The sequence below is a fragment of the Harpegnathos saltator genome, unplaced genomic scaffold (genome assembly GCF_003227715.2).
Source record: "Harpegnathos saltator strain DR-91 unplaced genomic scaffold, Hsal_v8.6 scaffold705, whole genome shotgun sequence".
In the NCBI taxonomy this organism is placed as follows: Eukaryota; Metazoa; Arthropoda; class Insecta; order Hymenoptera; family Formicidae; genus Harpegnathos; species Harpegnathos saltator.
In genome coordinates, this window is record NW_020230544.1 from 7,083 (window position 1) to 31,375 (window position 24,293).

The 24,293-nt window shown below is 37.3% G+C and overlaps 1 protein-coding gene across 1 annotated transcript; it reads left to right on the forward strand.

The window, feature by feature from the left end:
• Positions 1–1,498: 1,498 nt before the first annotated feature.
• LOC105192533 (scavenger receptor class B member 1) lies at positions 1,499–23,246 on the forward strand. The gene is made up of 8 exons (XM_011156728.3): positions 1,499–2,144; positions 12,617–12,872; positions 14,257–14,398; positions 19,798–19,998; positions 20,306–20,530; positions 20,819–20,981; positions 21,899–22,143; positions 22,222–23,246. Exons 1-8 carry the CDS (start codon positions 1,925–1,927, stop codon positions 22,525–22,527), a joined length of 1,758 nt encoding a protein of 585 aa, XP_011155030.1. The 5' UTR covers positions 1,499–1,924; the 3' UTR covers positions 22,528–23,246.
• Positions 23,247–24,293: the final 1,047 nt, after the last annotated feature.

Sequence of the window (24,293 nt, forward strand, 5' to 3'; positions counted from 1 at the left end):
CGAACAAAATTTTGTTTGACGCAACAAAAACATTTCGTTGGAACTAAGCTGCAACAAAATATTTTTGTTGCGTCAAACAATTTCGTTCGATCAAACAAAAAATTTATTTGGACTATTCCAAATAAGCATTTGTGAAATTCAACAAAATCGTTCTCTCTGTGTACTAACCGATGAATATATTATTCTTTTCCGACGATCAAGTTAATTCTCAATAATTACGCCAGCACGCTAACATGTGCAAAATAGTAATTAAGATTAAGATACAATTTCATTGCCATTCAGATATGTAAAGTGAGGTGATTTGATTGATATATAAAATTTATAATTGCACCTCGAAACATGATTTTAACTTATCGTAAGAAAAAAGGAAAAGAAAAACAAACGAGCCACAGATTCTAAATTTCAAATCAGACGAAGAATAAATTGTCGTAAAACTAGAAAGTAATAAGACAGTGTGAAAACTTCCTGATCGCCTCAGACGCAATTCCATTATTTACGATAAGAGAACAGACGTGAAGCATCGATCGCTTTGATTCGACTCTCTTGCGCGATCTTCGATTCGACTTTAAAAGTAAAATGCGCTTTCGCAAGGTCATCTTCTGACCGCAACATTTGAATATGTATTGTCAATGCGTGGGCCAAAGCAAACGCCTTCCGTACCAGGTGCGCGACTCTGTCGAGGTAAGGCCATCTTAATGGCCACTTAACGTGAGGAACGACATAGCCCCGCAGAGGGTTAATTACGCGATTCCGCCCTAACAACGCGGACGTCGTTAACGAATGTTCGAGTATCGGACGACCTTCGGGGATTCACCTTCAGGAGAACGGGTGATTTCGGTGGATAACGCTGAACAGGTAGCAACATCCTCGCGAGTGGGACGGCATCCTCATGACTTGATTGGCCGGCTTTACACGTGCTCGTCGATCGCCACCACCGCGTCCGTCCGACCCGGACCGGCGAGTTGGCGAGCCGACTGCCATGGTGGGAGTATTGTATTTTTCAAATCTCACCGATCCAAGTTTCCGTCACTCTTGCACCGATGCGCATGCTGCACGCACGAGAAGCTCAGTGGCGTACGACAGGTGTAAAAGGTGGTGGATAGAAATTGGACGATCAGCTAAAAATTCGTCACACAGTGCGACGCGAGATTGCTCAGCTAATAGGTGGCTAATTCCGCAGAAAGGTATTTCTCCCGAAGAACAAGCAGGATCGCGAGGATCGATCCGCGACGCGCATCTTTCGCGCTTCGAATTTCCGACCCGAAGTTCGCACCTCGCGATTGAGCTTCGACAACTTCGGCCGTATACTCAGTACGGAGAAACCGATCGAGGTGTTTCGTGCTCACGAGGAGGCGGTATCGCGGAAAGATATCGCAGACCAGAGATCGTTTCGTGGTCGGCCGATCGGTCGATCGTCAATCGTTTGTTCGCTCGTTCGCGTGACGAGCGCACAGGGAGAGAGAGAGAGAGAGAGAGAGAGAGAGAGAGAGAGAGAGAGAGAGAGAGAGAGAGAGAGAGAGAGAGAGAGAGAGAGAGAGAGAGAAGCTCGTGCTAAAGTTTGACGGACGGATCGCAGATACAAGGGTCGACAAAATTACGTGTCGCAATCGACGTGCGTGTGATCGACGGTAGCCTTGCCGAAAATTACATACTATATCAACAACAGCATTATTATCGGCTAGACGCGCGTTAACGTCGGCCGATTTCTTGCCGCGCCCTGCAACGATTGACTGTAAGGACTCGGCTTCCTCCTCGTCTTCAGAGCCGCGGCAACGTGCTCTCGTCGTGTCTGTACGGGCTGCAGTCGATCAACGAGTTTGTAAGCGCTGACGCAAGTGGAAAGCGTCGCATTTTCTTTCTCACTGTCGCGCACGCACGCACGCACACACGCACTGTGAGCCGACGCAAGGTAAACCACGCCAACATGAAGGACCTGATGATCCTGTGGCACTCCCTGTCAGGCCGCAATTACTCGCGCACGGCTAACGTCAACCCCGACAACTCTGACGACACGGGCGACCAAGATGAGTCGAAGACGCAACCTCAGATCAAGAACTTCCGAAGAAAGTCCCCGGTGATGGTGAATAGATTCCTCAACGGCGCTGTACCGGTGAATGCTGGCTACAGGGAAAAGTGGTCGAGAAGTAAGTAGAAACAGGAAACTACGTTTCGAGATCGAACTCTCGAGAGACGAACGCTCAAATCCGGAAAAGCTAACAGAAACGCGGCGAGAGACTGACTAAATTTGTGTTCGTGCGTGAAAATTGCGAGTGTAATCCTTTCTGTTCGTAAAGAGCGACAACCAGTTTGAGCTGGATTTAACGTTCTTATTCTCTCGGATGTGAATGGACGCGATACACGCAGATTCGAAGGCCAAGTCCAAGGAAATGTTCAATCCCATTCGAAGTTTTACAAAGTACCTCGACTCGAAAAGTTGATGTCATTGCCAGCTAAAATTGATCTCGATTCCATAGCAATTTCAATATGAAGAGGTCATTTGCATTAACTCGGTCTCACTTTGCGTCAATATCTCTCCTTTGTTAATAAGCGACTGTATCCTTGTTTGCACGGAATACCATCGTGGCCCTGGTTGGTCATTGTCCCAACTTTTATTGATCAAAGATGAGGATCACATTTCCGAGGACAATCAGGTCTGGTATTAAACGAGCGGTAAAATATAATCGGCTGATTAAAGCCTGCAACATTTTTCTTCGATGAGTTTTCTATCTTACGTCGTACTCAATAGAGAAATTCGCTTTTTTACTCAGTTCTCAGGATGTTTATCTTTCTAATAGATGCGAAATGAATTATACAACTCATAAAAAAAAAAGCTGTTATAGCCTTTAATAATTAATAGATAATAGATTCTGACATAAAAAGATTATGTTCGCACTTAACCGATAATTGCTTCGATTATTCCTTTTAGTCTGTCTCAGGCTTGTACGTTTCTGAATCAGTATCGATTCAGATCATCGAGAAGAAAAATCTTACGCGCACAAGAAATTCGTTATATTGCCGAAAGCGACAATAAGAACACGCGGGTGCAATAAAGTGCAACTTTGTATCGTACACGAAAATCACAGGTTGCGCCTGAGATAAAGAGCGTGTAGAAACGAGAGCGCGTAAAAGGTGGCCAGCCAAAGAATCGGTTCCAGTTCGCTTTAGTTCTAAGATGCACATAATTACGGTAACCGACCAGTCTTAATTGTGCGATCTCGTTTTGACAAAAACGAACAAACAAACGGGAAAATCTAGCGAGCCAATAGTAACCGCGGTTCAATTAAGCTGCTCCGCTTAGCCGAGCACGAGTTATTGACTTTCCCTGGATTGCAACATTGAAATCTCACGAGAATTTCGCACGAATATGCGAACGGCCGCATAATCGGTTGAATCAGAAGGCATACGCCTGTACCATCGGCAAGCAGGTGCAGTCTGTAATTTGGCTACACGGATGTAATAACCTACCTAGTGTATTATGGGGAGCAAAGAAGATTGCTCGTTCCTTCACGACTTTAATCACATTTCTACGACTGATCCGAACGTAAATTAGTACGACGTAAACAAACAAAATAACGTCAGGATAAGAATAACGTTTCCTGCGCAATGAGCCGAAAAAGTTCTGTATTTTGATATTTGAAGACGAATAATCTAGAAGAAGCCGTGAATATCGCGGCGACGAATGCCGCGACACATCGTTTGTGTCAAGTGACCAAAAATAAAATACCTTCGTGGACTCGTGAAATTCATATTTTTCATAATCTTGCTCTCTCATTTCTGATCTTTTTCATCGTGGTAAGACCACGTAACGTACTTTTAGAATCGGCAAGTGTGTATTAATTGCCGAATGAAACAAAGGAAAGCGGACGACCGATCGCCTATAAATCTCAAGTTAATGAACCATTCGATAGACAAGTCACGTCTCGCACTCAGTTCCTAGTTTGGAACATACGCGTCGTCGAATCTCAAGAGCAAATCTTACAAACAACTCTATGTCTAAACTACGATGAAAGAATGTAAAGCTAAAGTTGTATCTTTCAGTCGATAAAATTACGATATCATGAATATTTTTTGCCTTTAAAATAGATAAATGTAATGAAGACGCTTCGCCGTAAAATTTATAATATCTTTATATTATCTATTTGAATTATCATGACTCGGCTCATTGACGTTATCACATATTTTCTTTGAGAGATATCGAAATCTAGTCTGGGACTTACATGCACATTTCGAGAATAAAAAACAAAATCTATAGGTTGCGAAGTTTTAATGCACGAGCGGCCAATGGATTGTGGTATGCTTATTTTTACTCGGCAATTGATAAGATTCTTGCGCACTTCCTTCATTTTATCATACCGCAATTTTGTATATACCGCAATATCGTTACACAGACAGTGTAAAACCATTAATTTCGACGTTATTATTTCTTTTTGTTTTAAAATCTACAAAATTTATTCAAATTAAATAACTAGTATGCATCTCCGTCGAATAGCTTCGCAACAAATCGACAAATCGTATGGTGTTTCGGAATCTGTATAAAACGTTATCATTTCGTTAACAAAAAAAATTTAACATATTTGATCATACCGGTATCATTTAAGCATACGAACATCTTATTTTAGCATATTTAAGGAATATGATAAAAAATATATCGATGCAAAAATTACCCCGGTACAATATAATAAGCTATAAATAATTCTTATTTATAGCTTCACGATAACACGATGCAACTAATTTTAATTATCGAATCCCAATAAAGTATGGTCAATTAAACTTAAGAAATTTCTTGTAGAGAATTCTTTTGTATAGACTCGTTATAAATAGAAATTTCCCAATCTTCATCTCTACAAAAAATCCTTTGTATATATTAAAATCAGTTGTATATATTAAAATATAAAAAAATATTTTACATTAAATTTTATATTAACAAATTAAAATATAAAAAAGTATTTCATATTAAACTTCATATTAAACTATATAAAATTTTGCCATTAAAAATTTGTTTAAATAAAATAGAATTAGGCAAATTTATATATTTAATTATTTACATCTACACTATTATTTACACTACGATCTACGTGAATATTAATGTATTGACTTTTCGAGCTATGAAGTTACAAGAAAAAAATAATTAACTTTACAGGATTAACTTAATTAACTTTACGATATCGTACGGTATCGCAAGCCAATATCACGCCTTGAAGGGATCGCTCGATTTTATTTCAATCGATAAGAACATTTATTATCACATCACGCTCATATCATATATGTCATAAACTAACAGCAGAAAAATGCGTTTGGTTCGGTAAAATAAAACGGCTCGGTCAGTATGTCGATTAATCACGTTCGGTTTATTTCGAGGTGCACTTCGCACGAAATACACGCTGCACGCGTGCTCCCGCAGAAGGAGAACCAGTTAAGACAAATAAACATATGAACGATATATAGGTATACTCGTGTGTGAAAGTAAAAGCTGGTCAAAAGCGTGCCGCTTACTCGTGACACATTTTTTTGCGCGCATTGCCGTCGCGGTCGGATAAATAAAAGTCATCAACTTGCGCCAGAATCTGCGACTATACACATGATCGTGTGTTGAACGAGCGCTATAAATCATGTTTAAACTCAAAAACTATTAAGCAATAAAAGAATAACAACGTGGATTAAGATAGATAATGGTACGTAGATATATACGAATCTCAGCTTTGAAATCTTATAAATCGAGCAGAGGTATTTGGCAAGTCGCTTTTCAGAAACCCTCATCTTAAAGCAGCGTAAATCACTTTCGCACAAGCATAAACCTGTTTCGTGTCGGCAATACGCAGTATCCATTCATCCGAGTAGGATGAGAATGTTAACTTTGACGGTCGCTGTCACACTTTTACAAGACTTCGTTTTACCAACCATTGTTTTATAAAGAAATAATGAAATACATAAATAAATAAGAAAATCAATAGAAAATTGCAAAAGAATAATTTCAAAAACAAAATTTCGATAATAACAATTGCAATATCATAGAAGCTATATTATAGGAGCTATTATTATTATTATTATTATTATTATTATTATTACAAAAGTCATATAAGATTAGATATATAAATTTACGTACGTAAGATTTGAACAGTTTCTTTAAATACTGCATCTGAACAAACTTTCGTAATCTGTCAGCAACAGCCGAAAAATTTCCCGAAAATATTCCTTCTAAATTTCTTTCCTCAATCACCAAAGTGTCGAGTTCAGATACCCATAAACTTTATATTGTTTGGTTCGCGTGTTTCGGCGGCAACATTTAGCGACGAATTTAGCAGGTGCAAGTTAAAGACTTCACAGGCAGCTGCTACGATAACATCTACCACAAAAACCTCGTTAAAACAAAAAGATCGACTCTGAAATAACGCAAAAGCGACTTTTGAAAACAGGCGTAATCTCTAACAAAAAAAATCGTTCGATATATTTGTCTGTTTGTGAGGAAAGTTCGTCTCAGTCAATCTGTAACTTGAATGTGAACAATCCGCTTTAGCGATGCTCGTCGAAAGCGAGTGCGATTATAATTTTTCCTCGAGCGAAAACAGAACGTGCAATTGAGTCGCGGGCATGCGATTGATAAAAATAGCTTACCAAAACGAGATATCCCACGTAAGCCGTTATCCCTTTCGTATACGAAGGACGTAACAGGCAACCACCGATGATCATTGTTGACCACGCGCTAGTAATGTATCATATCGCGCCGTTCTACCTTTGTGAGTTTCGCTTTGTGCGATACGCTTTAACGGTGCATGACGGGTTATAAATGAATCGGACAGTCAGCTATCAAGTTTTAGACAACGGTGTATCTGCCGGCTGATGCTTTCTCATTCCATGCTATAATGTGATTCTACCATTAACCTAAAATGCGCAGTCAACTATCCGATATCCCGTGAGCTTATCCACCTAATTATCATTTTTATGGGCTTGCATATACATAAGAGGCCGCTAAGCTATGCGGATGTATCTGTTAGATGCAGTATCGTTCTTGAAGTACAAATGTGGGCAAAGTTAAATATTAATATATATAGTGGAGATTTTTTGACTATTCATTTACGTATATACGCGTACTATATAACGCACGTGCAATATTCAGACAATAAAAATTTCTTTCTTCTTGATCGGTACAAAGTCAATCATCATCAATAAAAGTTTTAATAAACGAATCACCTTTCTCGACGCGGAATATATCAGTAATTAAGTATCGAATTAAAATTTTGTTTATCTAAAATTTCTCGTTTTCTCTTTCAGTTTGTACAAAATGCATTTCGTCCAACTAGTTATTCGAATATATTAGAATTAATTTCTTTCACATGCCTTAAACACATTAAAAACACATTTGAATCGCAATTCATGAAAATAGGCTTGTCAAAACGAAATGTCTCACCTGTGATCCCTAACACAATTTTTATAGAAGATGATCGGAAATCATCGAGATTTATCCCGAGCTTGAAATCGCTCTCTTTCCCTCTCTCTCTCTCTCTCTCTCTCTCTCTCTCTCTCTCTCTTTCTCCCTGCTTCAACCATGTTATCTATCAGACAAATGAAGAAAAACCAACTTTTTACGTCCGTCGATGACATGCAGTCTGTCTAATGATACATATTGATAATAGAGCGCAAAAAACAGCGTATAAAGTCCCTTGTTTATATAGATCAATTTTACGATCATATGTCTTTATTAGTTAATAATTACTGTATGACTGACAGGAGAGAAACTGACGTAAATCTAACAACGTGCAAATGCGCATTAAATCTACAACGAAGCGTTCCCTATGCAGATAGTGGTATTGGAAATATACAGCATCCGATAAAGAAAAAAAGTAAATCAGAAAACCGGTTTGCTGCGAACTAAAGAAAAAACCGACCGATAGAGATTTCTAGAGTACTCGATCACGCTGAAAACTATTATGCTCGTTCATCGACATTTCACGAATGAACTTGAGAGACATTGACTAATTGATTTCAAATTTCCTTTACCGCATATGACATAGTAATAGCGACGCATCAAGAGACCAATGAAAAATGGATTTCTCTGAGTTAACTAATCGATGGAATTGATGCAACATAGCGTCCGTTACTTAACAACCGTCGTAATTTTCACAAACGATTGAATAATTATGCGCGCAAGTACGCTGAGGTGATCTCAAACATTTATTCACGGCGATGGAAACGCGATATGTTTTACCGCGAGCATCTCGTGGAAAATTCGAGAATCGAGATTAGACCTTCTTCAATCCCTACTCGGCGAAGGAACGAGCGTGATAATCTCTTACCCCGAGGAAGGTATATAACGGGATAATTCCAAGAGAAGCATCGATAAAGCACCTGATATATATATATATATATATGTGTGTGTATGTGTCATCGTAAGCGCAATAAAGGAAATGCGAGGACGTTTGGTCCGCAAGAATTCATTAGCGTTCGTCCGCGAAGGGACATCGAGATCGACATTTCCAAAACGATAGGAAAGGACTGTCTTAAAATGGCCAACTGGTACCAGTTATGCAAACGATCCTCTCTCGCGCGGCAGTTGTTACCGTTCATGGATTTATCGCGGCGTTGCGTAATGGCTCGTCGCGGAATAAAGAATACCGGCAAAAGTGCGCGAGCGACGACAACAGAGACGGGGATTGTTGACCAACGAAGGAACGTTGGAATAAAGTGGCGCACGACTGGACCAATTCGCGACATTAAACAGCGTGCGTCTGAAGCGCAAAAAACGCACAGGTCAAATCAACCGCGATAAAATCTTGCCGTGACTAATGTGTCGCGGAATGATCGGATAGATAGATTTTCATTGCAAATCGCAACTATACAACGCGCTAAAAAGCGTACGGAGGAAACTCACGTCATTTGGACTGCGTTTAGTTGCGCTACATTTCTGCGTGTGTATCAATGAAAATTGCGGAAAAGTCGAAACACTCTGACGGCAATCGGCAATTATTACATCAGCGTGTTGCCTCATTCGATGTGCCAATTTTCGTTTAATTGATACTTACTGCTGAAAGCAATCTCGATCGTAAACGTTTGCTCGCTACAGAAATCGAAAAAGGAAAAGATAATGCTTGATTGCGCCGGCTCGAGGTGACACAGATAGACCTGATTGCTTCGCGTAGTCTGTGTCGCGCGAGTGTGAAACAATATGAAATATAGAGACACGGCGTGCAACTATGCGCTTTCTATTTGATCACGCAGTCGCGTCTCGATTACCGCCGGAAAATTATTGCGACACAGCCGCGCGCGCCGCCAGCGATCTTGCAAAAGAAGCGAGAGTAAAATGCTCTTTCCACGACGTCGACATAGACAAGCACGGTGAGAGACAACATTGCACATTTGCGAATGTGCAGATATTTATGACTTAATTGCTCCTCGTTGGATTCCCTATTTCTGGTCGCGATTTGAGCATGCGCAGTTTGCAATGAGTTTATAGCTGTTTTATCCTTCGAGGAACCTTCGTTTCATTTGCCGCTGGTCTGTTCGCGTGAAATCATCGACCTGAATTGATCTTGGAGTCTCGGATGTCCGCGAATTGACTATCGCACGTGAATAATTTCAACTTTTTACTGTTCTTCGGCACTTGAATTTTCTACGTACGCGAGATGTTCCCGAGTCGTTCTCTCTATACGCGATATCGTGGCGTCACAACTTAGTTCGACTTAAATCATGCTCAAAAGAAAGAAAAAAATAATGAGGCCATCAAGCTATAAATTGACGTATGTGTTGGACGTAGCGTTAATATGCCGAGTCGGACATGCAAGACTCGGATTTATAAAAACAAAAGAAAAACTTGATTTGTACGAGCCTACCGAGCTATATTTTATAACAGACAGTATTTCAAATGATTGTCACTGTTTTGCGAGTCATTTATACGCGAAATGTAACAACCGTGAATGCCGAGATAATCTTTGACCCTCTGAGATATCGCGCAGCTTCCGACCGGCAAGTTGGCGTCCTTCGCGTGAGCTCGAGAATCAATCTTTCCGTTATTATGATTCAGCGATACACATCAACATACCTTCTGAGTGATTTACGACAAGATTACTCAATAGTTAGTGGTTAGTGGCGCATTATTATACTGTGCGCTGGAAAGTGCAGCCGTATTCGAAAGAACATCGCGAATTACGCCGTGATAGCAACTTTTTTCTTTCAAAAAAGAAAACTTGCAGCGCACAAACACGACATGTCAAACGTCCATATATTTATAGTAATCGCATTTTTTTTCACAATGGCAGTTACTGAACAAACAGCGGTGTCTTCATTACATATGGCATAAATTGTTTTAGATGTACCGATAAAATCCACATGCTGCGATATTACACAACGACGCATAATTATGTCTTTAATACGGTGGAGACTCGATTACTCATTTCGATTATTCATTCATTTCTTGGTTGTTTAGTCGGCAGATATAATCTGCACAGTCGGAGGAGCGATATCGTATCGAGAAATCAGTGCACGAAAAATGCAAAAAGTCGCAACGTTTCACTCGATATTCCGTTACTACCGCATTGCGCTTCATGGGAAATTCTCCGGTATAAACTTTTTAGATCCTATTTTACCTAGCTCACGAGGATAGCGTTTCCGCACGCTTGAAGCGCGCTATAATAATAATAACAACGTCACGTCGTTTCCAATTAATTGTTAATTCAGAATATCTTTGATACATTGGAGTAAAAAAGTATATATATATATATATATTACATTAGATGATTTACTTTTATAACATCATAATATTACGTTAGATAATTTACTTTTACTTTTATAACATTGTAATTGTAGTTTAAGCAAATAAAAGAACACCGTAATCGTAAAGTCAGAAAAGCAGGAAGCAAAAATCTTTTGGGAGACATGTATGGCGCTGCAAAAACGAAGTAATCTCTATGCAACATTTAAAGCAGGAAGTCATGCGAACAAACAAACTATGTGCATGCGCGTATTAAACTTGATGACGGTGGCAGCATATTAAAGAACTTGAGTGATTCAAACGGAAGATGAAGACTAACAGTTCCTCCTCAACATGTGACGATAACGGAAGCAGAATGAGAAGTCTTCGCTTTTAATTTAAAAGATCCAAGGTTTTTCTTCAAATCACTCTCCCGAAACAGAATCAAGCGTATGATAGTATAACAAAATAATGCGTAAATCTGCAGAATGTGAGTGCAATAAATTTTTTCAAGGATTTGTGTCATGAAACATGCAACGCACGCGCGACACACACCCTCAATTCTGAAATGAGCAAGCGAATATATTGGGTAGCATTAAGGAATATTTTTCGAAATGAAATTGGAAAATATTTCGTGATGATAACTTTTTCTACTGCATTACAAAAACAATTTTCCTCAGATGATTCTTATTCCGCTTTCTTCTTATATGATTATTTTTTGTAATTTTCAACTTTAAAATTTCTCTGACGATATTCAAATATTTTATGTCTTCTTCTATATACATATATTAAAGATCCGCGTGTTCTCGGGAATTTTTATATAAAACGAATACGTATAAATATTGATATCCGTATGATATGTTTGTACCTCTTCATAATTTTTTATAATTACATCGCATCGACTCTAATTTGTCATGCGAAAGATCGATAAATCGACGTCGCGCCAAATGCAAGTTTGCAAAAAGTTTGATGCAGTTGCAGCGCGTGACTGCTTGATTCATCGAATCAACGATGAAAAGTACCGTTCCTCATCCTCGCGGCAAATTATTGAACGGACCGTGATGCGCATCAAACAAGCATCGAGAGATCGGAGCACTGTTCACTCTTGACCCCTCCATTGTAATTCCAATCGCAGTAATACCCGCCGCGGGAGTTACAATGCCGCTCTTTATCGGTCAAAGAAAAGCAGGGGATTTCTCGGCGATTACAAATTACGAAACGTCTGTGAAAGTTACTTCAACGGTCGCATAACTTTATCTAATCTCTTTCGCGAAACTAATGAAACTGAGGTCAACGATGATGAAGTGGTAAATTTAATAAGATAGAAAAACACTGAGAAAACCGGTAGAGTTGCGCGCGAGCGCGCGCTTATGTGTTTACGCCGAGTGAATCGTACTTCGATTAGCCAAATCTCATAATTACTTGCCGAGTTAGTTATATCGCGCAACAATTATACGTCCAGTTTCTATCCTCCTTGACGAATCTGCAATCGGCTGTTCTTCATGAAAATTCAACGAAACACGCACGTGTGTATAACTCTCCGACAATAAATAATAAAATATGCAAGCGCAATCGGAGTAGCTGGAAAGAAATTAAATATCCGCGATATGAAGAAACAAATGTCGATTCTTTCCTTGAAGTCGTTACACACACACACACACACACACACACACACACATGAGCACACGCGAAAAGGAAGAGATTATTTCGATATGTAGAACTTGTATAGAGAACAACAACGGTACAAAATGGCAGAGAAGCGAGGCAAGAAATAACATCATGGGAGCAAGCTTGTAAGAAATATCACTGATCAGAGGTATCTTCTCGATCTTCAGTAATGTACATGTCTTTTTACGGTCGCTTCGCTACAATTTCACCGCAAATTCACCGATTACGCGCGCGTTGATTAACGCCCTTTCCTCTTCGTGCTCGCAGATGTTTTCATGCTGATGACTCTGGGCTTGCTTGGCCTTGCGTCCGGTTGCTTCGTGCTGCTATGCCGACCGTACGAACTCTTGTTCAAGTGGAAAATAACGTTCGGCGAGGGCGGCGAGATCTTCGAGGCGTGGCGGAACCCCGAAGTCGATCTCTACGTGAAGATTTACCTGTTCAACGTAACAAATCACGACGAGTACTTGCAAGGTCGGGACAGCAAGCTACGATTCCAGGAAACTGGACCTTACGTGTACAAGTAAGTAGGATAACCAAGTACAGTTACTCATACCTTCCTCTTCTTTATTCTCGAATCAAAGACTGCATCGCGGATAGATGTGCACGAGGCCGTATCTTATTAATTTTTATGTAGCTTTTTAATTAAGCCTTGGCTCTTCGTGCATTTTACGGTAACCTTGCTAATTGTCTAACGCGGAAGGAATCCGAGTTTAACAACTTCTTTCCAGTTTACCTCAGGGAGATCCTCATGCTTCTTAAACGTCTGTAGTACAATTACGTAACGTACATGACTTTTGCAAAAAAAAGAAACTTACTTAGAGGTATGAAACGTGTTACCGGTGAAAAACTCACAAACACGACTCTTTTAACATAACACGTTAGCGATGGTGTACATCTGATTATACATCATCAGTACTCATCACTGAGACGAAAATATGCATAAAAAAATGTATCGCGCGCAAAAAGGAGCAGACCGAGCAATTAATCGCATCCCAATTTAGATCCCAGTGGAATTATATTACGTTCTCGCGCAACGAGATAAACAATAATTATGGAAAACGGAACCGTTCGTGACGGTATGGTCGTTAATAACGTTTCAAGAATGTACATGTGAGCCATCGCATAAATAATCATTATTTTAAGCCGACGGCGATCTAGTTTACACGAATCCCGCATATCGAAGCACGTACATACACTTGACCTTCGAAGGCACATACAGGTTTTCTTCTGCCTCGCATCCACTTCCTTCGTCGGTTGCCACCGGTTGCTCTCTCTCTCTCTCTCTCTCTTTCTCTCTCTCTCTCTCTCTCTCGATCGCATTCTTTGTTCTCATCGACTGTTTCCGCACGATGCATATTCGCATTAAATTTCGTTGTATACGCACTATCAAACGCTTGAAGTCTCGTACTTGAAATATTTCAAGCCCTCGATTATTGTTATTAGCCGACAAACTCGAGGATAAAATTCGCTTCAACGAGTGCCTCGTAAATTATTAACAGCGACGAAACGAGATGGCGAACAGGTTAATATTAAAAAGGAGGAAGTGTCGAGACAAGATGGTAAAACTGGTTATATTCAACTTCGAAATATATACATGCGTGTCGCGCGTGAAAATTTATACTTGTCCTTCGGCTCGAAATTTAACTGTATGTAAAAATATCAGAATTGAAACTGCTCGATCCATAAACATTGGCGGTAAGATTTTCTCTCCTATCTTCTTCATCTTCGACGTGTCTCTTGGCGACAACATACTTTTCCTTTTATACGCGACATTAGCTGCGTGACGACGTATTCGATTGCAAATATATTTCGAGAATGTAAGAAGCGGCAGAAAAAAAACTTAAATATAGTCCCGCTAATTAGGCGCATACAATGAAAAATATTAACAACATCGCATTTGACAGAGAATTGCTGGAGCACACGGATATAGTCTTCAACGATAATGGCACGTTAACAGCGGTACCACTTCATCCACTGCAATACATGCCGGAATTGAGCAATGGCTCAGAACAGGACATTCTGATATTGCCGAACATAGCATTGCTCGTAAGTAATAAATCTTATTTTTGCGTAATTACATACAAATGGCGAGACGATACGCAACGGAATTTCTGTGAAAAATCGTCTCCTCAGACACGGTTGACATGACACGTTAGATGCGTACACGTTTTGGACAATCAACAAGCATGTTTGTGCTACAATACTCGATCCTGAAATACAATAAACGTGTCAATTTGAAAAATGGAAGGTTAAAGATAAGAAGAGTCGGATTTCCATCGAGGAATCGTACTCTCGAGGAATCTAATTTTATTTCTCTATCCTTCTGTGCATCTTGCTATATGAATCGCTCGCGCGTCTAGCTCGGTTCGACTTATTAAAAGTAATAATTAAATAATAAAAAATTATAATTATCACCATACGACATATAATACGGTGAAGTTCATTAGTATGACACTGACTTGCCATGACATCGTTTCACGTACGATCCATCGTCTCGAGACAAAAAGTCGCCCTTGTTATAATACAGATATAATCAATCACGTTGTTATGAACATATAAAGACCGTGATGTTTAACATTGTCCGAGATGAATCGTGCCGCGAATATGTAGAGTAAGACGAGATAAATCAGCCGTTGACTTTGCAAGGACTAACGGCCAACGCTCTACCAATATTGTGACACCCAATGCAAAGGAGCTCCTTCACGCGGCGGCTCTTATTATATTTCATCGTGGTTTAAATAAAAAAAAAGAGAAAAACTCAAAAACTTGTAGAATCGCGAAGATAAAAATGAAGATGACGTATTTTGTAGCTTTCGTATACAGTCTGTCATTATTGACATACTAATTGCATAGTAAAACCAGATAATTGTGAGTAAAAACTATATAATAATCAAGTCACGTCTAGTAATGAGACGTAATCAAGCGAAATTTTCCATATTGTCGTTATGCGAAAATTTCCAGCGAGAAGAAATATCTGTTTATCGAGAATGATGTAATAATTGCAGAATACATATCGCTTCGTTATTCACGACACGTTTAACTTTACTAATTTTGAATCTCACACTCGTCAGGATTCGCGAAATTTTATCGGACGTAATTCCATATCGTGTGTATGTAATATAGACTGAGTAAAACGTGACGATAAAAGCATTAAGATGGGATAAAAATCAATATAACGGAGAATTTGAGTTTTTATCAGAATAGATATCAGGATAAATCAGACTGATCAAGGATATAATTTGTATGATGAAAAGAATATGACGTATGAGTATATTATTTAACGAAGCACGATTTGCATATTAATAGCACGTGACTGGATGTGTAATAATTAATGCAGACCTAGAAATTAATAAAAAAGATCTGCCTCATCACGCTTATTATCTGCGTACACAATAAAACAAAAACGATTAAATGTTCTGTCAATGTCAACGCTCAACTCGTTAATAATTGTTTAATGAGCATACATCTATAATATTATGAGTTGTTACGTTCAACCATGAAGAGTCTGTTACATAATTTCTTAAATAAATAACTTATCAAACAAATAATTTCTATACACAGCGGAATATAAAATATTACAATACTGACGAAAACAGTAGATAAAAGATAAATATTAAAACACTACGATTGTTGTTAATGACGTGAAAGACATGTAGACATTGCGACATGTGAAAATGCGAAATTCACTCATCGACTCTATTACGGCAACCATTTGCATCAGCTGATCCTGAATCGACATTAAAACGCGCGTCGGTATAGTTAAAGTAAATTAAAGTTATCGAAAATCCTGGTTTCTCTGACATTTCTGTAGCATTTAATTTATCCGATACGAGCTAATACTTCGTAAATTTCAACAACTAACTATCGATTATGATTAATTTTGCAACACTCTTGAGGATTCTCCTTGAAGCTATATTCGCGTATTTATTCGCGGAGGAATTTTTTTTTACACAAACTTATTGGTGACACATCCCATCCTTACATAACAGAAACTACATCCTTTAGAAAGAAAAGATACCTATCCCTCTGTAACACTTAATTTTGTTCCTCGAATAACGCATGTAATGTTTTCCTGGTAAATAGCGCTTAGATAAATATTTTATCGTGAAACCAAATACAAAATATACATTTTGCTGACATACATTCTTTCGAGAAATTAATTTTGGAAAATTAAAATAAGATTAAAAAATGATTCATAAAATATAAATTATTTTAATTAAAAAAAATAGTAAAGACTTATTATCGTAAATGACAATAAAGTGTACTTAATCGTAATTACTTCAAAGTCCATTTAAAAGTTCATTAAATGCAATTGCATGATAAATGCAATTGCGATATTTGTACTTTAATTAAATTCTAGATTCTATAAAAATTCCATTGCGAGATTAATCACAATAGGAGAAGTGTATCGCAATTGCGTTCTGCACGAACATAAATCCATCTGTGACGGCAACCACGTTAATTGCACTGAAATATTGAAATATTGTAGTTACGAACAAATAGGATATAAACTTTAAATTTAAATCGTTATTTATTCAGTACGCTTAAAATGCAACGAACCGTGATTCGCGTGGAATCCGCTTGAGCAACGCACGCTCCGTGGGCACAAATCATAAAGCCTTCAGCTGAGAGTAGTAGACAGCCATAAACGCCATCTTATCTGTTTATCTGGAAAAGGTCGCACGAGAGAAAGCGTCTAAAAGGATCATTTCTTTGATAGCTTGCAGCTAACAATTGAATTATACTGGCGTTCTCGATAACATTACCGGCGAAAAACTGTTAAAAATAGTTTACGGGTAAAGTTCTATGATGATGTACAAATTGCATTACCGACTGCTATCCGATATAAATATAACTGAACGGCCAGTCTATTCTTCGTTATTTTATCTACGATGCTTCCTACGAATATCTCATTATTCGAAAGAAATGAAAACTTTACAATAGACATGAGAGACGATTATTGACATATCGTGTAAAAGAGAACTTGCTACTTACCCTTAAATTTCAAGAATACAACAAGACATTTCATGTGTTTATACATCGCCTTTATCTTAATTACAAGCTGTGCGATCTTCTCCTGATATTCTCCGGAAATCAGCTGATGCATACCCGATTTAAATTTATACATGGAACGTTCGAAGCTCCATGTGAAACTATCGGCTGCGCTATCTGTTGCAACCTCTGCTCAATCAACAGGTACTCACTGACCTTCCCATTGGCTGGTCAAAACTTGCCACGTAGAACTCGACGATTCGAACTGCAAAATCCTACAAATGCGACGTCCGTTGGATTACTCGGCGTTCTCAGCAGGTTACTTAGCGACATGCTCATTTACGATAATCGTAAATCGTCACAACAAATGTGACTTTCAGCATTTCCAACGACGATAATCTCACGAAGCATGAAGATCTTCTCTGCTGATCTGAAATACCGAAATTATTTTTCAAACACGAACTAACGTGTTATTAATGATAGCAATTCTTTAAATATTGAACGTCACGATTTCATCCGGCATTCCCGATAATCCGTTCGTTCCAGAATATTCACTTTTGAGACTATGTGAGACGATATTGCGTCACGATATTCGCGCGATATACTTGTTCTCAGCATTCCGGATGGTAATTATAATAGAGACTCGCCAATTCTCTCGCCATGATACACTCACGATAGTTACCTTCGGAATTTCCGATGATAATTCGCATTGAGACTCACCTTCGACGAACCGGAATCGCGGAATGGTTTCTCGAGCGGGATCGACGCGCCAGAGTCGCAACAGTCGCGAATCGATAGTTGAGATATCGAACGTGGCAAACTTCACTCGACATACCCAATGAGTCGTTTTGGAATATTCACCTTTGAAACTATTTAACAATACTTTGCTATGATATGAGCGCAGAATGATTAATTTCGACATTCTCGATAATAATTTGCAACATACAAGATCAATTTTTGATCGATTAAAAATCTAAACGACAACGCCTAACCGCAACGCGCCGAACGATCGATATTGTTCGATCAATGATTGCCCGTTCTGCCAGATTTTCGTTCCCAACGACTAATCTGACGATGATTTGTCACGACACACACAAGAAACTTGCTTTCGACATTTCTGACAACAATAATTCACGCATAAGATTCACCTTTGGTCGATTGAAATGACGAGAGATACGTAACAGCTCTGAATCCGAATTGTGTATAAGCACGTTACCATCATTACATTTGCGATCTCTCGAAATATCGTTACATACTCGACGCTTCAAACCATCAATCACGAGAAGTTATGAATCTGTAAAAATACAAAAAAAGGAGGATACCGCAAGTTTTCGCGAAACTTCGAACTTTCAACGTTCGATCATCTTTCTACATGTGGAAAGTGGATTTTTCGCGCGCGAAAATGTTGAATCTACTTCGATTGCATTATCTCTATAAAGATAACTATAAAAATTCAATTTTACTAAAGACATATAATATTATTAATAATATTATTACGCCATAAATATGTATGTAGATGTTTTTCATATAACATATAGATAATAGTAAATTATAAAACTATAAAGTGTCGCATTTACAAATTAACTGTCTAAATATTGACAATGACATAAAGTCTGGTAATGACATCGGTCTTTAATAACATCTTGGCGATGTTACTACAAATGTCATTATTGTTACGGATTATCAGCAAAGTCGACGACCCTGGCAATCACCAGCGGGAAAAGAACATCTGAAGTTTCATTCTTCCCTTTGTTAAATAATACTGATATGTCGCAATTAATTTGATGAGCAGCATTGTGACAAGACAGCACTGATGTGATGTATGGACACATTCATTCTTTTCTTTATTGAAGAGTACTGATATGTTACATTTATACACGACAAGTGACTTCTGCGTAATGACAATAATGATAAACTCATGTCCAACAATGGTGTTCATTACATACATTGGATCGTTTCTTCCTATTTAAAAAAAAAAGAAAAATTCTCACGCGCGTTCAATGACATCTGGACACTATTAGAGAAGTAGAAGTGTTATTAAATTAAAGTCAACGTTTAACTACAAGTATTTATCATTACGTTATAACAAAAGTGGTTCTTACAAAGTACACTAAATCATTTGATATAATATGAATTCATATCGTCTATGAATTCTTTTCTATTTTTTTTCAAACTTTATCAAGTAATTGACTCATAAAATATTAAGTCCATCGCGCATATATCGTTGCTCGACAACGACACAATCGCAATTAAGAAAACAAGCAGGGTCAGCAACTTGACCTCAAATGATAGTCTACAGCACGCGAATAGTCTACGAAGTGACAATTACATAAATTATATAACGCTGATAATACATTATTAAATTATTGCATTTTGGTTAGGTATAATAGCTTAATCGCCAATTTATCTTACACTCAACTGGATAATAACATGCTGTTCGCTTATCGTTACAGAGCATTGCAAATGTCATGAAAGATGCATCGTACGTAACCAGGTGGGGGCTAAACATGCTGATCCGGCAAACAGATTCTCATCCTCTGGTACGAATGACTGCGCATGAATTCATGTTCGGCTACAAATCAACTCTGGTTACCCTTGGCTATCACATAATGCCTTCCTGGATCAAATTCGATAAGCTGGGATTAATCGACAGAGTAAGAACTGATTTTTTCACAAACTACAGTTGTCACGAACAAACTAATCGACAAACAATCGGCTTTAATTCTGCATGAAAATACAATGCAAATACCGACTTAACTACAAAAGGATTCTGAAATATCATAAGCGCGCTTCATTTAAATGAGCAATTCCGGGTACATTTTAAGCAGAAAGTATTTTTGCTCTAGTATTTTTACTCTGAGTATGTTAATTAAAGCCACAGACTATAAATAACTGTAATTTATCGATATGTTTATCTAGAGAAGAAGTCTAGATAAATGTTGTGTTTGTTATATTCGACAGATGTACGATTTCGACGGTGACTACGAAACCATTTACACGGGAGAGACCGATATCCGAATGACGGGCTTGATCGAGAAGTACAACGGAGACGTTAACCTACCGCAGTGGACTGGTAAATGCGCAAATGTACATGGCGCGAGCGACGGCACCAAGTTTCAAGGTTTCATCCAACCGAATGACACGCTCCTCTTCTTTCGCAAGAGCCTCTGTCGAAGTGCACGGATGGTAATTTCAGTTATCGCAATCTACTTCGAGCAAATCGTCTTCTCGAGAGTTTTCAGCCGAGTCATGCGATTCGTCTGCAAATAGTTTGTCTGATATTAACTTTCTACTTGTGCTGAACGCTTGTAAATTGTTCTTACGAAAGGAGTAGCCTTTAAACAATTCTACGTCTCGGGAAATTTCGACATTTAACGTTTAGATTTCTAATGATAATTTAATAGAAATGTCTAACACATCACTCACACACATATATAATATTATATAATCTAACATCCCTTAATCCTTCTAAAGGTACGAGTTGGTGAGAAGACGGTGAAAAGCTTATATTCATATCATTACACATTCATGGAGAATGAATTAGATAATGGTGCAGTAAATCCAGAAAATAAATGTTTCTGTCGTCAAGGCACCTGCTTGAAATCCGGTTTAATTGACGTGACCGATTGTTATTACGGTAAGACATGTACATGACAATTAATTAATTATTTAGTTCTTTTCCATTATTTAGTTCCAGAAGTCAAGAATACATAACAAGTCGATCTGTACAAACTTATAACAATAATAATAATAATTATTATTTTACAATAAAAATTATAAAAATTATTATTATATAAAAATAATTCTAAATTATAATAAAAATAGGAATATTCATCTCAAATTTATATAAATCGTTAGATGAAAAGTGTCTCGATCACTTTGTCATTAAATATATAATTATACTTACAAAAATACAAATTTTTTTTTTATTTGCGTTATGAAGCCGCATACTGTTTATACATTCGTTGTAACCACTCAACTTCTTCTACCTATAATCGCGTCATGAAATTACCTCGATCGCAAAAAATCTGCGATTTGATTCGAGATACGTAGAATAGGAAAGTAATAACGTTTATTTCTAGCTAATCAATACGCTTAAACGGTTGATTAGCAGTAAATTATAGTTTAAGTCTTTTTTGTTTCCACGAATATATCTGGAATATTTGATATAAGTCCTGGTATAAAAATCAGCAATATTAAAAACTTTAATGTAATGCAGTGATTCCCCGATCATAATGTATATTTATGCTGGCTTACACAATAAGAGGCCGAGAGCTAGCAATACATTAATTAATTTATACATTCAAAACGAAATAATAGCATGATGTCACATCAATTACATCTTAAAGACTAAGAAACTATGTGCGCGCAATGCCTAGCATAGCTAAGCTCACTGTGCAATAATAAAAACGACAGATATATCTTGCAAGAATCGCGAGCCTATTAACGGCTACGCTTTATATTATGATTTTATGTTTCTGTTGTGTTATTTTTGTAAGGCTATCTGGAAGTAGAAGATTTGCTTTAACGGAAAATCTCTCCAATTTTTCGCAGGTTTCCCGATCGCCTTGTCGTACCCGCATTTCTACAAAGCTGATCCATCGATTTTGGCGTCCCTCGAAGGTCTGGAACCTAAGAAGGAATTACATGAGTCCTATTTCTTCATTGAACCCACATCTGGATTACCCACATCCCTGGCGTCTCGCTTTCAAATCAATATGGTATTACAAAATATTGAGCATATAGCCAGAGTAGAAAAACTTGCCAATTTCGTGCTCCCACTGTTGTGGTTCGAAATCGTAAGTAAAGTAGAAGCATTATCGTAATCACATCGATATTACAATCGAATTTACAATAAAAAAAGCTTGTCTTCTCAGGGAATGTACGGATTGCCGGATAGTCTAAACACGCGCTTTTTGTTGTATCTGAATGTCCTGCCTACCATGGAGATTGTAATGATGTACCTGCTTTTCTTCTCCGGCGTGATGTTCCTCATTTGGAGCATTGTGAAAATTTTGTCTCATCAGGAAAAGAGATCGTCGATATATTGGCTGGAAAAGAAAATGGCGATAAGAGCACGGACCCAAAACGATAGACAAGCCGACCTGAAATCACGAGAAATGGATACGTGCAGTTCGCCGCTAGTGTCTAATGATTCGAATCCCATGCCAATAATAGTGTAATAATTTAGTGATAAAGCCGTGATACCAAACGTAAATGTGACAAAAATTCATGGATTTTGACGAGCGGAATCACGGTACGTTAAACGATCCTGTACAAAAATGAACAGACTGGAATCTTCAAAACATAGTCGATGTGGATTTTTACCCACTAAGACTAAACACTAACTAATAATAACATCAATATTATAATTTACCACTCAGACAGAGAAAAAGACAGAGGAGCAGGAGGGAGAAGAGAACAATATAAATGTATAATGAAACTCATATTGTACATAACTGTTGTACACAACAGTTATATAGTGAGAAATTATAACATTGATGTAATGTTATTATTAGTTGATGTTCACTAGATAGTATGTTATAATGGCATTTTCTATTTACATTCGACTATATTTTGTCAATATTGCCAGTATGAATAAGATATATAGTAGGAGATGCAGTATTGTATATTATAATAGTATATTACAACATAGCCACACATTATATTGCTACATATTTCTTTTTCTAAAAAAGATATTCAGGAAAGTTACGAGAGATTTGATCGATCTTTAAACAAATTCTTTTTCAATTTAGCTTGACGTTAAACTCTATAATAAGGAAATTAATAAAAATTAAGTAAATTTTTCCTCTAATGAAGAACTTTATTGATTTATTATACTCAGACTGATGCTTATAAATCAGTAATGATAGAGTCAACTATTATGTCGGAAATAGTAAAATAGCAATTGCGTTCAACACGAAACAGAGACAATATGTATTACAATTGTGGCAATAAGAGAACTGGTAATTTGTTGAACAATATGAAAAAAGAAAATCGACCAACTAATCATCAAATAATTATCAGGAATAAATCTACTTTTTACAGAAACAAAATACATTAATCTCGAAATAATTGCAAGCATCTTTTATAAAAATATACTTACAAGAGTACATCTCATATGTGTGCGTGTTAAATATTGAGAAACCGACATTTGAAGCGCATTATTGTTGAATGAACGCCAATTGCTACATATTAAATCACATGCCATATCTGTTGCCGGTTCATTGCTCTTTTTATCATCTAATCCAGGAATAGTATTGAAACCTGTTAAACAAAAATAATGATATAAATATATATTTAAGATAAAGATAGAAATGCATACTCATGTCGATTTTATCAAGCTCAAATTTTAATTAAAATATATTAAATTTACGATCTCTCTATGTGTATGTCTATTTAGTATGTATATTTAGAAATATAATTTCACAAATTATCGACAATAATAATCGTCACGTTGCAACAAAAGCAATTGCACTTCATTCCATATAGAGTAATACGTTTGTAGTCTGCATTGTTACGTTTATTTCGCATTGCTTCTCTGTAAATATGTAAATAATAGATTAGTAAATAACTGCAGAGAAGTAATATTGATATAGATAAGTAGCTGTTTATCTTTCGTAGAAATGGAAATAATCTCTTCATAGATTTTACATTAGTTTTAATAAAAATCAAGGAAATTGCATACTATTTTAATAAAATAGTGATTACAATTTTATATGTTGTTTATATAAATAAGTATATGGATATAATTGATAGAGCTCAATGTGACATTTTTTGCTTTCAATCCATCTTGCCGTATTTATATATTATATTGTGCGATACTAATTAAGAAAATCTTAAATTAAACATACATTTAATATTAATTTTAATTACATACACAAATAAATATACATATATGCGCGCGCATACATATAATTTTATAAATTATGTTAATTAGCATAATGTA

Coding starts and splice junctions, on each gene's coding strand:
- LOC105192533 (XM_011156728.3), top strand. CDS start 1,925: ATGAAGGACCTGATGATCCTGTGGCACTCCCTGTCAGGCCGCAATTAC. Junction 20,531..20,818: donor TCTGTCGAAGTGCACGGATG/GTAATTTCAGTT, acceptor ATCCTTCTAAAG/GTACGAGTTGGTGAGAAGAC. Junction 20,982..21,898: donor CGTGACCGATTGTTATTACG/GTAAGACATGTA, acceptor AATTTTTCGCAG/GTTTCCCGATCGCCTTGTCG.